General features: G+C 37.8%; 1 protein-coding gene and 1 long non-coding RNA gene across 7 annotated transcripts in view; one reads left to right on the top strand and one right to left on the bottom strand.

The window, feature by feature from the left end:
• KCNAB2 (potassium voltage-gated channel subfamily A regulatory beta subunit 2) overlaps positions 1 to 12606 on the top strand; it is a 676769-nt gene that overhangs the window by 633964 nt on the left and 30199 nt on the right. For all 6 annotated transcript variants that reach the window (XM_053690401.1, XM_053690400.1, XM_053690403.1 and 3 more), the window contains 2 exons: positions 2245 to 2365; positions 3667 to 3761. In XM_053690401.1, coding sequence (XP_053546376.1) covers positions 2245 to 2365; positions 3667 to 3761 — 216 coding nt within the window. The remainder of the gene's footprint in view (positions 1 to 2244; positions 2366 to 3666; positions 3762 to 12606) is intronic.
• The window catches only part of LOC128638450 (uncharacterized), a 42785-nt gene that overhangs the window by 160 nt on the left and 30019 nt on the right, over positions 1 to 12606 (bottom strand). The window lies entirely within an intron of this gene.

Genomic DNA, 12606 nt, shown 5'->3' with positions numbered 1-12606 from the left:
GATAAAAAGAGGTTAAGTTTCCTATGACAAATAATACATTCCTTTACGGAAATCTGAATATTAGGGGGAAAATGGACCTCTTAGAAATCTTACTATTATAAGCAAATTTGATACCAGAGATTTGAAATTATTTAAGCAGTGATAAGAATCCAATAGTACATGTGCAGTGTCCTTAATATAGCTCAAGAACATTCAAAGATCCTCTTGACAGCGCTGTTGCAGTATGCTTTAAAAAAATCCTGTACATTAAATTTAATGATGAGAGTTGCCATTTCAGTTTTTACCAGCCACGAAAACTGATATTTATTCTTTAAAAGCCTCAAAGAATATTGTAAAAATTATTGATCAAAAGAGAATATTTTCTGCAGAGAAGACAGAATGCCTGCAGACAGTTTTTGTAACATTATACCATTCCCTGGTTTCTGTAGATTTGAAAGATACATGATTTCCTGTCATATTTGCAGGATCATGTTTCAAATGCATACTTTAGACTTAGGGATAGTGTATCTAATGTATGTTCCTTCCGTAAGGTAAGTATTTGTATAGATGTAAACTAGAAACTCTATTTTCTCAATCTGGTAGTGGAAGGGATTTTCCTCCTCACAAAAAGTAAAGAGGTCACAACTGAGCCTTCTTTCATGCCAAGGCTTTATATAAATATATGTAATGTGCATTCAGATCCGTTGTAAGGACCAAAATACGGAAATAGGCGGCTGCTCCTGCCGTTCAGATCTTATTGTAGCCGGATTAATTCTAGTGAAAGATCCCCACACTAAGATCTGGGTTTGCTACAGAAAGATCTTATCCGCACGAGCGTCCACCTACCTCAACATTCAGATCCTCATGAGGGTTCCGAATGCACATCTCGACTTTAAATTTCAAATTACAGAAACAGCAGAACGATTACTTTTAGAGCTAGGGTTCGTGTGCCATATAGATAACATCGTGCTCACTCCCATGGAGAATAATGGTTATATAAGAACCAGCTCTAATTGGCTCAAATACAAGTTTCTAAAAAGCACTGAAATGAGGGGCAGTGTGCAGGGGCTTAGATACAAGTAATAATAGAGGTAAAAAGTATATTTAATAGATTTGTAGGTGGGGTCTGTTCTCATTGGTAAATACTCCTATAGATACGCATTATTTTTAGTATCTTTTTATTAACATATTGAGAGCTACATGCATGTCTTTTATTCCACTTCTTGTTACCATGAGGTCTTTCCTATAATCAAGTGCATTTCCGTAGCTTGGCCTATGATGGACACATGTTGCCATTTAGAGATAATACAACATTGCTTATTTTATTTTATAATTGTTAAATACAATGTATATATATAATGTAAAAGAAGGGCTCTCTCTCTCTCTCTCTCTCTCTCTCTCTCTCTCTATATATATATATATATATATATATATATATATATATATATATATATATATATATATATATATATATATATATATATATAGTGAATTAGCCGGTGGCCCAGCACTCCAACCTCGGTGTTGTACCGACCTGGGTGCAATCCTCAAATTAAATTTGTATAGATTATATTTGTAAAAAAGGACACTCTCAGGGTATTTGTTTCAAGCTATAAATAAGTTTATTCTGACGGCATCAGAATTATAATTACAGAAGATCATAGTTGACGTTTCGGCTCCTATATGAGCCTTCTTCAAGACAAATCATATCACTAGTCGGCTATTAAGCCGTACCCCCAGGCGAAAAAGTGAATATATTCACTTTTTCGTCTGGGAGTACGGCTTAATAGCCGACTAGTGATATGATTTGTCTTGAAGAAGGCTCATATAGGAGCCGAAACGTCGACTATGATCTTCTGTAATTATAATTCTGATGTTGTCAGAATAAACTTATTTATAGCTTGAAACAAATACCCTGAGAGTGTCCTTTACAAATATAATCTATACAAATTTAATTTGAGGATTGCACCCAGGTCGGTACAACACCAAGGTTGGAGTGCTGGGCCACCGGCTAATTCACTATATATATATATATATATATATATATATATATATATATATATATATACACACAAAAATAGTACTTGTACAAAGGGGTGCTATAAACGCACACACAAAATGGCAAAAAAAGACAAGTGAAGAATTCCTAAATACTTAAGACTTTCCGTCACCATCAAATGGAGTATCTAATTATATGAAACATGATTTTATCCATTCATTTGGAAACTGAAGTTATATATTTTTTTTTGTTTGTTTCACTTTCAGGAGGCGTATTCAGTAGCTCGACAATTTAATCTAATTCCCCCAATCTGTGAACAAGCAGAATATCACATGTTTCAGAGAGAAAAAGTAGAAGTGCAACTGCCAGAACTTTTTCATAAAATTGGTAAGATACTATTTCTGTGCTTATTTTCCTGTGATATCAATTGGTTTATCATTCAATAATTACCATAATTTCATACATATCTTAATATTCCCACTTATCCAGATCATTTCAAGTTCCTCACGTTATTTTGTCTAATAAGATCATTTTACGTTTGTGGTCCTACTTGGTCTAGTCACAACACAGTGGATCCATACGTGTCTGTCTTATAGCATAGTTCAGATCAAGCTAATATATGCAGTAAAGTTGCTGTCTGAGGAATTAGCAACCGTATACACGTAAACACTTTTTGTGCTATGGTTGTCCACTTAGGTTGTCCAATATCTTTATGTTCCTTCAAACAGGTGTCTGAAAGAAGGGTTTCCAAATACTGCAACAGTAGTCAGGAAACTGTATGTTATCCCTCAATAAAGACTTTAGAAGGCTGCCCATTTTCTTGATTGTAGAAACTCTGGAATTTAATCCTTTTGCCCTGTTCCACATGCAGTATGTGTAGGGGTAGGATTGCTTATTAGCTGTGTAGGATCACAACACAAAGCTCAAGGGAGATGTCTCCTCAAGAGTCTTCATTCTTGTAAATGTTTGAGGAATCAAACAATTTTGTTACTCTGAAGACCTTTTCTCAGCATAATCTGAGAATTCAATACCGATACCATGTCTGTGGTTTCTTATATCAGCTATTCAAGGAATCTGTAGATCTTCTTGTTAAAAGGAAGATTTTTGTGTGTTCTCTCATAACTTCAATGCAATCTGAGCCATTTACATTTTAAGTCTGAATGATTGAAATTAAGATTTGTTGAACCAATTCCATTTTAATGATTTATGAAGTTATCTCATTTTTGTGATGATTTTTCTCCTAGACACTTGTCAAAGCTTTTCCATTATAATACTTTAAAAATACAATACACTGTATTATATATAATATATTGTATATAATACAATATATATACTGTATATTTGTGTATGTGTAGGACGTGCAGTCATTGGAGGCAGGTGAGGCAGTGCTTCACCTGTCATATTGGGGGGGGGGGGGGGGGATAGAATTAATGCTTTAAAATAAAGAAATAAAAATTCTTAATAAAATGATTTCTCCCCATGTTAAGCTATGGAGAGAGGCCGTGAGCAGGGCGGATTCTCTCCATAGTGCAACATAACTAATATGCTGCATATGAGACTCTCACAACAGCACCACCCACTGGGTGGTTGAGGCTTAGCGCAGATCCCAACTGAGGCCGCTGAGATACTTATCTATTTTGCTGCAGTATTCTAGCAACCAACAATCTCATTTTTCTTGTTGGCTCTAGGTGTTGGTGCTATGACTTGGTCACCATTAGCCTGTGGAATCGTTTCTGGAAAATATGATGGTGGAATCCCACCCTATTCCAGAGCATCTATGAAGGTAAAAAATGAATGGAATTATTACATTTCTGAATATCTGCTTAAATTCACACTATTTATAAACTAGATTATATAACTATTTATGTTTTTTTAATGTATTACTTTTCTTGTTTAGAATAGCCTGGACATTATATGTTATACAGTAAATTATAGCATTTAAAGGTCATAAAGTCACAAAAAGAAATTACAATTTAAAATCTTACGGCCAGATTACAAGTTTTGCGTTAGGATCTATGCGGTGCTAAGGAGCAGTTTTTTTCTCACCGCTCACTTACCTACAGCGCTGGTATTATGGGTTTTTACAAACCCGGCGTTAAAAGGCAAGAAGTGAGCATAGAGCAAAATTGTGCTCCTTACCGCACTCCAATACCAGCGCTGCTTAAGTCAGCTGTGAGCTGGTCGTACGTACTCGTGCACGATTTCCCCATAGACATCAATGGGGAGAGCCGGCTGAGAAAAAGTTTAACACCTGCCAAAAAGCAGCGTAAATCTCAGTAACGCAGCCCCATTGATTCTCATGGGGAAACTAAACTTATGTTTACACCTAACACCCTAACATACACCCCTAATCTTACACTTATTAACCCCTAATCTGCCGCCCCCGACATCGCCGACACCTAAATTATTCTTATTAACCCCTATATTAAATTTATTAAAGGGACAGTCTACACCAGAATTGTTATTGTTTTAAAAGATAGATAATCCCTTTATTACCCATTCCCCAGTTTTGCATAACCAACACAGTTATATTAATATACATTTTTTACCTCTGTGATTACCTTGTATCTAAGCCTTTGCAACCTGCCCCCTTATTTCAGTTCTTTTACAGTCTTGCAGTTTAGCCAATCAGCGCCTGCTCCCAGATAACTTCACGTGCACGAGCACAGTGTTATCTATATGAAATACATGAACTAACAACCTCTAGTGGTGAAAAACTGATAAAATGCATTCTGAAAAGAGGTGGCCTTCCAGGTCTAAGAAATTAGCATATGAACCTTCTAGGTTAAGCTTTCAACTAAGAATATCAAGAGAACAAAGCAAAATTTGTGATAAAAGTAAATTGGAAAATTGTTTAAAATTACATGCTCTATCTGAATCATGAAAGGTTTTTCTCCAACATAGGTGTGTCCGGTCCACGGCGTCATCCTTACTTGTGGGATATTCTCTTCCCCAACAGGAAATGGCAAAGAGTCCCAGCAAAGCTGGTCACATGATCCCTCCTAGGCTCCGCCTACCCCAGTCATTCTCTTTGCCGTTGCACAGGCAACATCTCCACGGAGATGGTTAAGAGTTTTTTGGTGTTTAAATGTAGTTTTTATTCTTCAATCAAGTGTTTGTTATTTTAAAATAGTGCTGGTATGTACTATTTACTCTGAAACAGAAAAGAGATGAAGATTTCTGTTTGTAAGAGGAAGATGATTTTAGCAAACGTTACTAAAATCGATTGCTGTTTCCACACAGGACTGTTGAGATGAAGTAACTTCAGTTGGGGGAAACAGTTGGCAGACTTTTCTGCTTGAGGTATGACTGGCCACATTTCTAACAAGACTATGTAATGCTGGAAGGCTGTCATTTCCCCTTATGGGGACCGGTAAGCCATTTTCTTAGATTAAGTAAAAGAATAAAGGGCTTCATAAGGGCTTAAAAAACTGGTAGACATTTTTCTGGGCTAAAACGATTACTTTGCTAAGCATATTTTGCAGATTATAACTCTTAATAGTTATTATAATCTTGGGGATTGTTTAGAAAAACGGCAGGCACTGTATTGGACACCTTTTTCAGATGGGGGCCTTTTCTAGTTATAGGCAGAGCCTCATTTTCGCGCCACTAATGCGCAGTTGTTTTTGGAGAGCAAGGCATGCAGATGCATGTGTGAGGAGCTAAGAACCACTGAAAAAGCTTATAGAAGGCGTCATTTGGTATCGTATTCCCCTCTGGGCTTGGTTGGGTCTCAGCAAAGCAGATAGCTGGGACTGTATAGGGGTTAAATGTAAAAACGGCTCCGGTTCCGTTAATTTAAGGGTTAAAGCTTTGAAATTTGGTGTGCAATACTTTTAAGGCTTTAAGACACTGTGGTGAATTTTGAACAATTCCTTCATACTTTTTCACATATTCAGTAATAAAGATAAAAATTCCTAAGATTCTTTCCTTTCTACAAGAAGGTTTGGAGAAAGGATTATCTGCTAGTTCTCTGAAGGGACAGATCTCTGCTTTATCTGTTTTACTTCACAAAAGACTGGCAGCTGTGCCAGATGTTCAAGGATTTGTGCAGGCTCTGGTTAGGATCAAGCCTGTCTACAGACCTTTGACTCCTCCTTGGAGTCTAAATCTAGTTCTTTCAGTTCTTCAAGGGGTTCCGTTTGAACCCTTACATTCCGTAGATATTAAGTTATTATCTTGGAAAGTTTTGTTTTTGGTTGCAATTTCTTCTGCTAGAAGAGTTTCAGAGTTATCTGCTCTGCAGTGTTCTCCGCCCAATCTGGTGTTCCATGCAGATAAGGTGGTTTTGCGTACTAAGCCTGGTTTTCTTCCGAAAGTTGTTTCCAACAAAAATATTAACCAGGAGATAGTTGTACCTTCTTTGTGTCCGAATCCAGTTTCAAAGAAGGAACGTTTGTTACACAATTTGGACGTAGTCCGTGCTCTAAAATTCTATTTAGAGGCTACTAAAGATTTCAGACAAACATCTTCTTTGTTTGTTGTTTATTCTGGTAAAAGGAGAGGTCAAAAAGCAACTTCTACCTCTCTTTCCTTTTGGCTTAAAAGCATTATCCGATTGGCTTATGAGACTGCCGGACGGCAGCCTCCTGAAAGAATCACAGCTCACTCCACTAGGGCTGTGGCTTCCACATGGGCCTTCAAGAACGAGGCTTCTGTTGACCAGATATGTAAGGCAGCGACTTGGTCTTCTCTGCACACTTTTGCCAAATTTTACAAATTTGATACTTTTGCTTCTTCGGAGGCTATTTTTGGGAGAAAGGTTTTGCAAGCTGTGGTGCCTTCCGTTTAGGTGACCTGATTTGCTCCCACCCTTCATCCGTGTCCTAAAGCTTTGGTATTGGTTCCCACAAGTAAGGATGACGCCGTGGACCGGACACACCTATGTTGGAGAAAACAGAATTTATGCTTACCTGATAAATTACTTTCTCCAACGGTGTGTCCGGTCCACGGCCCGCCCTGGTTTTTTTAATCAGGTCTGATGAATTATTTTCTCTAACTACAGTCACCACGGTATCATATGGTTTCTCCTATGCATATTTCCTCCTGTCCGTCGGTCGAATGACTGGGGTAGGCGGAGCCTAGGAGGGATCATGTGACCAGCTTTGCTGGGACTCTTTGCCATTTCCTGTTGGGGAAGAGAATATCCCACAAGTAAGGATGACGCCGTGGACCGGACACACCGTTGGAGAAAGTAATTTATCAGGTAAGCATAAATTCTGTTTTTTTTGGCCTAGACTGTCCCTTTAACCCCTAAACCTAAGTCTAACCCTAACCCTAACACCCGCTAACTTAAATATAATTTAAATAAAATTACTATCATTAACTACATTATTCCTATTTAAAACTAAATACTTACCTATAAATAAAACCCTAAGCTAGCTACAATATAACTAATAGTTACATTGTAGCTAGCTTAGGGTTTTATTTTTATTTTACAGGCAAGTTTGTATTTATTTTAACTAGGTGGAATAGTTATTAAATAGTTATTAACTATTTAATAACTACCTAGCTAAAATAAATACACATTGACCTGTAAAATAAAACCTAACCTAAGTTACACTAACACCTAACACTACACTACAATTAAATAAATTAACTAAATTAAAAACAATTAATTAAATTAAATTAGCTAAATCACAAAAAAACACTAAATTACAGAAAATAAAAAACAAATTACAGATCTTTAAACTAATTACACCTAATCTAATAGCCCTATCAAAATAGAAAAGCCCCCCCCCAAATAAAAAAAACCTAGCCTAAACTATCAATAGCCCTTAAAAGGGCCTTTTGCGGGGAATTGCCCCAAAGTAATCAGCTCTTTTACCTGTAAAAAAAAATACAAACAACCCACCCAACAGTAAAACCCACCACCCACAAAACCAACCCCCCAAATAAAAAACTAACTAAAAAAACCTAAGCTCCCCATTGCCCTGAGAAGGGCATTTGGATGGGCATTGCCCTTAAAAGGGCATTTAGCTCTATTGCAGCCCAAAGCCCTAACCTAAAAATTGGATCACTTCAATCCTATTGGCTGATTGCATCAGCCAATAGGATTTTTTCTACCTTAATTCTATCAGCCAATCGGAATCTAAGGGACGCCATCTTGGATGACGTCATTTAAAGGAACCTTCATTCAGTAAGAAGACTCCGGATGAAGAGGATGCTCCGCGTCGGATGTCTTGAAGATGGACCCGCTCCGCGTCGGATGGATGAAGATAGAAGATGCCGTCTGGATGAAGACTTCTGCCCGGCTGGAGGACCACTTCACCCGCCTTGGATTAAGACTTCTCCCAGCTTCGTTGAGGACTTTGGCCCGGTTGGATGAAGACTTCTGCCGCTTCCTTGAGGATGGATGTCCGTTCCTCAGAACAGTAAGTCGATCTTCAGGGGGTTAGTGTTAGGTTTTTTAAGGGTGTATTGGGTGGGTTTATTTTTTAGGTTAGGGCTTTGGGCTGCAATAGAGCTAAATGCCCTTTTAAGGGCAATGCCCATCCAAATGCCCTTTTCAGGGCAATGGGGAGCTTAGGTTTTTTTAGTTAGTATTTTATTTGCCAATTGTGTGGGTGGTGGGTTTTACTGTTAGGGGGGGTTGTTTGTATATTTTTTTTACAGGTAAAAGAGCTGATTACTTTGGGGCAATGCCCTGCAAAAGGCCCTTTTTAGGGCTATTGATAGTTTAGTTTAGGCTAGGGTTTTTTTATTTTGGGGGGGCTTTTTATTTTGATAGGGCTATTAGATTAGGTGTAATTAGTTTAAAGATCTGTAATTTGTTTTTTATTTTCTGTAATTTAGTGTTTTTTTGTGATTTAGCTAATTTAATTTATTTAATTGTTTTTAATTTAGTTAATTTATTTGATTGTAGTGTTAGGTGTTAGTGTAACTTAGGTTAGGTTTTATTTTACAGGTCAATTTGTATTTCTTTCTTTCATGTAATTAGCAAGAGTCCATGAGCTAGTGACGTATGGGATATACATTCCTACCAGGAGGGGCAAAGTTTCCCAAACCTTAAAATGCCTATAAATACACCCCTCACCACACCCACAAATCAGTTTTACAAACTTTGCCTCCTTTGGAGGTGGTGAAGTAAGTTTGTGCTAGATTCTACGCTGATATGCGCTCCGCAGCAGGTTGGAGCCCGGTTTTCCTCTCAGCGTGCAGTGAATGTCAAAGGGATGTGAGGAGAGTATTGCCTATTTGAATGCAATGATCTCCTTCTACGGGGTCTATTTCATAGGTTCTCTGTTATCGGTCGTAGAGATTCATCTCTTACCTCCCTTTTCAGATCGACGATATACTCTTATTTATATACCATTACCTCTGCTGATTTTCGTTTCAGTACTGGTTTGGCTTTCTACAAACATGTAGATGAGTGTCCTGGGGTAAGTAAGTCTTATTTTCTGTGACACTCTAAGCTATGGTTGGGCACTTTTTTATAAAGTTCTAAATATATGTATTCAAACATTTATTTGCCTTGACTCAGGATGTTCAACATTCCTTATTTTCAGACAGTCAGTTTCATATTTGGGATAATGCATTTGAATCAATCATTTTTTCTTACCTTAAAAAATTTGACTTTTTCCCTGTGGGCTGTTAGGCTCGCGGGGGCTGAAAATGCTTCATTTTATTGCGTCATTCTTGGCGCAGACTTTTTTGGCGCAAAATTTTTTTATGTTTCCGGCGTCATACGTGTCGCCGGAAGTTGCGTAATTTTTGACGTTCTTTTGCGTCAAAAGTGTCGGCGTTCCGGATGTGGCGTCATTTTTGGCGCCAAAAGCATTTAGGCGCCAAATAATGTGGGCGTCTTATTTGGCGCTAAAAAAATATGGGCGTCACTTTTGTCTCCACATTATTTAAGTCTCATTATTTATTGCTTCTGGTTGCTAGAAGCTTGATCACTGGCATTTTTTTCCCATTCCTGAAACTGTCATTTAAGGAATTTGATCAATTTTGCTTTATATGTTGTTTTTTCTATTACATATCGCAAGATGTTCCACGTTGCAACTGAGTCAGAAGATACTTCAGGAAAATCGCTGCCCGGTGCTGGAGCTACCAAAGCTTAAGTGTATCACTTTTGGTATCTGTTCCTTCAGCTATTGTTTGTATTAAATATTATGACAAACTTGTTAATGCAGATAAAATTTCCTTTAGTACTGTTACATTACCTGTTGCTGTTCCGTCAACATCTAATACTCAGAGTGTTCCTGATAACATAAGAGATTTTGTTTCTAAATCCATTAAGAAGGCTATGTCTATTATTTCTCCTTCTAGTATACATAAGTCTTTTAAAACTTCTCTTTTTTCAGATGAATTTTTAAATGAACATCATCATTCTGATACTGATAATGGTTCTTCTGGCTCAGAGGTTTCTGTCTCAGAGGTTGATGCTGATAAATCTTTGTATTTGTTCAAGATGGAATTTATTCGTTCTTTATTTAAAGAAGTATTAATTGCATTAGAAATAGAGGATTCTGGTCCTCTTGATACTAAAACTAAACTTTTAAATAAGGTTTTTAAATCTCCTGTAGTTATTCCAGAAGTGTTTCCTGTCCCTGATGCTATTTCTGAAGTAATTTCCAGGGAATGGAATAATTTGGGTAATTCATTTACTCCTTTTAAAACGTTTTAAGCAATTATATCCTGTGCCATCTGACAGATTAGAGTTTGGGACAAAATCCCTAAGGTTAATGGGGCTGTCTCTACTCCTGCTATATTTTTAGCGGATGTTGCTGCAGCTTCAACTTTTTGGTTAGAAGCTTTAGCGCAACACGTAACAGATCATAATTCTCATAGCATTATTATTCTATAACATGCTAATTATTTTATTTGTGATGCCATCTTTGATATCATTAGAATTGATGTCAGGTATATGTCTCTAACTATTTTAGCTAGAAGAGCTTTATGGCTTAAAACTTGGAATGCTGATATGTCTTCTAAGTCAACTTTGCTATCCCTTTCTTTCCAGGGTAATAAATTATTCGGTTCTCAGTTGGATTCTTTTATCTCAACTGTTACTGGAAGGAAGGGAACTTTTTTACCACAGGATAAAAAATCTGAGGTAAATTTAGGTCTAATAATTGTTTTCGTTCCTTTCATCACAACAAGGAACAAAAGCCTGATCCTTCATCCTCAGGAGCGGTATCAGTTTGGAAACCTTCTTCACTTTGGAATATATCCAAGCCTTAGAAACCCAAAGCCAGCTCCTAAGTCCCCATGAAGGTGCGGCCCTCATTCCAGCTCAGCTGGTATGGGGCAGTTTACGTTCTTTTCAAAGAAATTTGGATCAATTCCGTTCACAATCTCTGGTTTCAGAACATTGTTTCAGAAGGGTACAGAATTGGCTTCAAGTTAAGGCCTCCTGCAAAGAGATTTTTTTCTTTCCCGTGTCCCAGTAAACCCAGCAAAAGCTCAAGCATTTCTGAAATGTGTTTCAGATCTAGAGTTGGCTGGAGTAATTATGCCAGTTCCAGTTCTGGAACAGGGGCTGGGGTTTTATTCTATCTCTTCATTGTACCAAAGAAGGTCAATTCCTTCAGACCAGTTCCGGATCCATCAATATTGAATCGTTATGTAAGGATACCAACATTCAAGATGGTAGCTGTAAGGACTATCCTGCCTTTTGTTCAGCAAGGGCATTATATGTCTGCAATAGATTTACAGGATGCATATCTGCATATTCCGATTCATCCAGATCACTTTTAGTTTCTGAGATTCTCTTTTTTAGACAAGCATTACCAGTTTTGTGGCTCTACCGTTTGGCTTAGCATCAGCTCCAAGAATTTTTACAAAGGTTCTCGGTGCCCTTCTGTCTGTATTCAGAGAACAGGGTATTGGTATTTCCTTATTTGGACGATATCTTGGTACTTGCTCAGTCTTCACATTTTACAGAATCTCATACGAATCGACTTGTGTTGTTTCTTCAAGATCATGGTTGGAGGATCAATTTACCAAAAAGTTAATTGATTCCTCAGACAAGGGTAACCTTTTTAGGTTTCCAGGTAGATTCAGTGTCTATGACTCTGTCTTTGTCAGACAAGAGAAGTCTAACATTGATATCAGCTTGTCAAAACCTTCAGTCACAATCATTCCCTTTGGTAGCCTTATGCATGGAAATTTTAGGTCTTATGACTGCTGCATCGGACGCGATCTCCTTTGCTCATTTTCACATGCGACCTCTTCAGCTCTGTATGCTGAACCAATGGTGCAGGGATTACACAAAGATATCTCAATTAATATCTTTAAAACCGATTGTACGACACTCTCTGACGTGGTGGACAGATCACCATCGTTTAGTTCAGGGGGCTTCTTTTGTTCTTCCGACCTGGACTGTAATTTCAACAGATGCAAGTCTTACAGGTTGGGGAGCTGTGTGGGGGTCTCTGACGGCACAAGGGGTTTGGGAATCTCAGGAGGGGAGATTACCGATCAATATTTTGGAACTCTGTGCAATTTTCAGAGCTCTTCAGTCTTGGCCTCTTCTGAAGAGAGAGTTGTTCATTTGTTTTCAGACAGACAATGTCACAACCGTGGCATACATCAATCATCAAGGAGGGACTCACAGTCCTCTGGCTATGAAAGAAGTATCTCGAATTCTGGTTTGGGCGGAATCCAGCTCCTGTCTAATCTCT

The sequence above is a fragment of the Bombina bombina genome, chromosome 8 (assembly GCF_027579735.1).
Source record: "Bombina bombina isolate aBomBom1 chromosome 8, aBomBom1.pri, whole genome shotgun sequence".
In the NCBI taxonomy this organism is placed as follows: Eukaryota; Metazoa; Chordata; class Amphibia; order Anura; family Bombinatoridae; genus Bombina; species Bombina bombina.
Note: the sequence above shows the minus strand (reverse complement) of the source record. Positions and strands in the feature narration are given on the sequence as shown.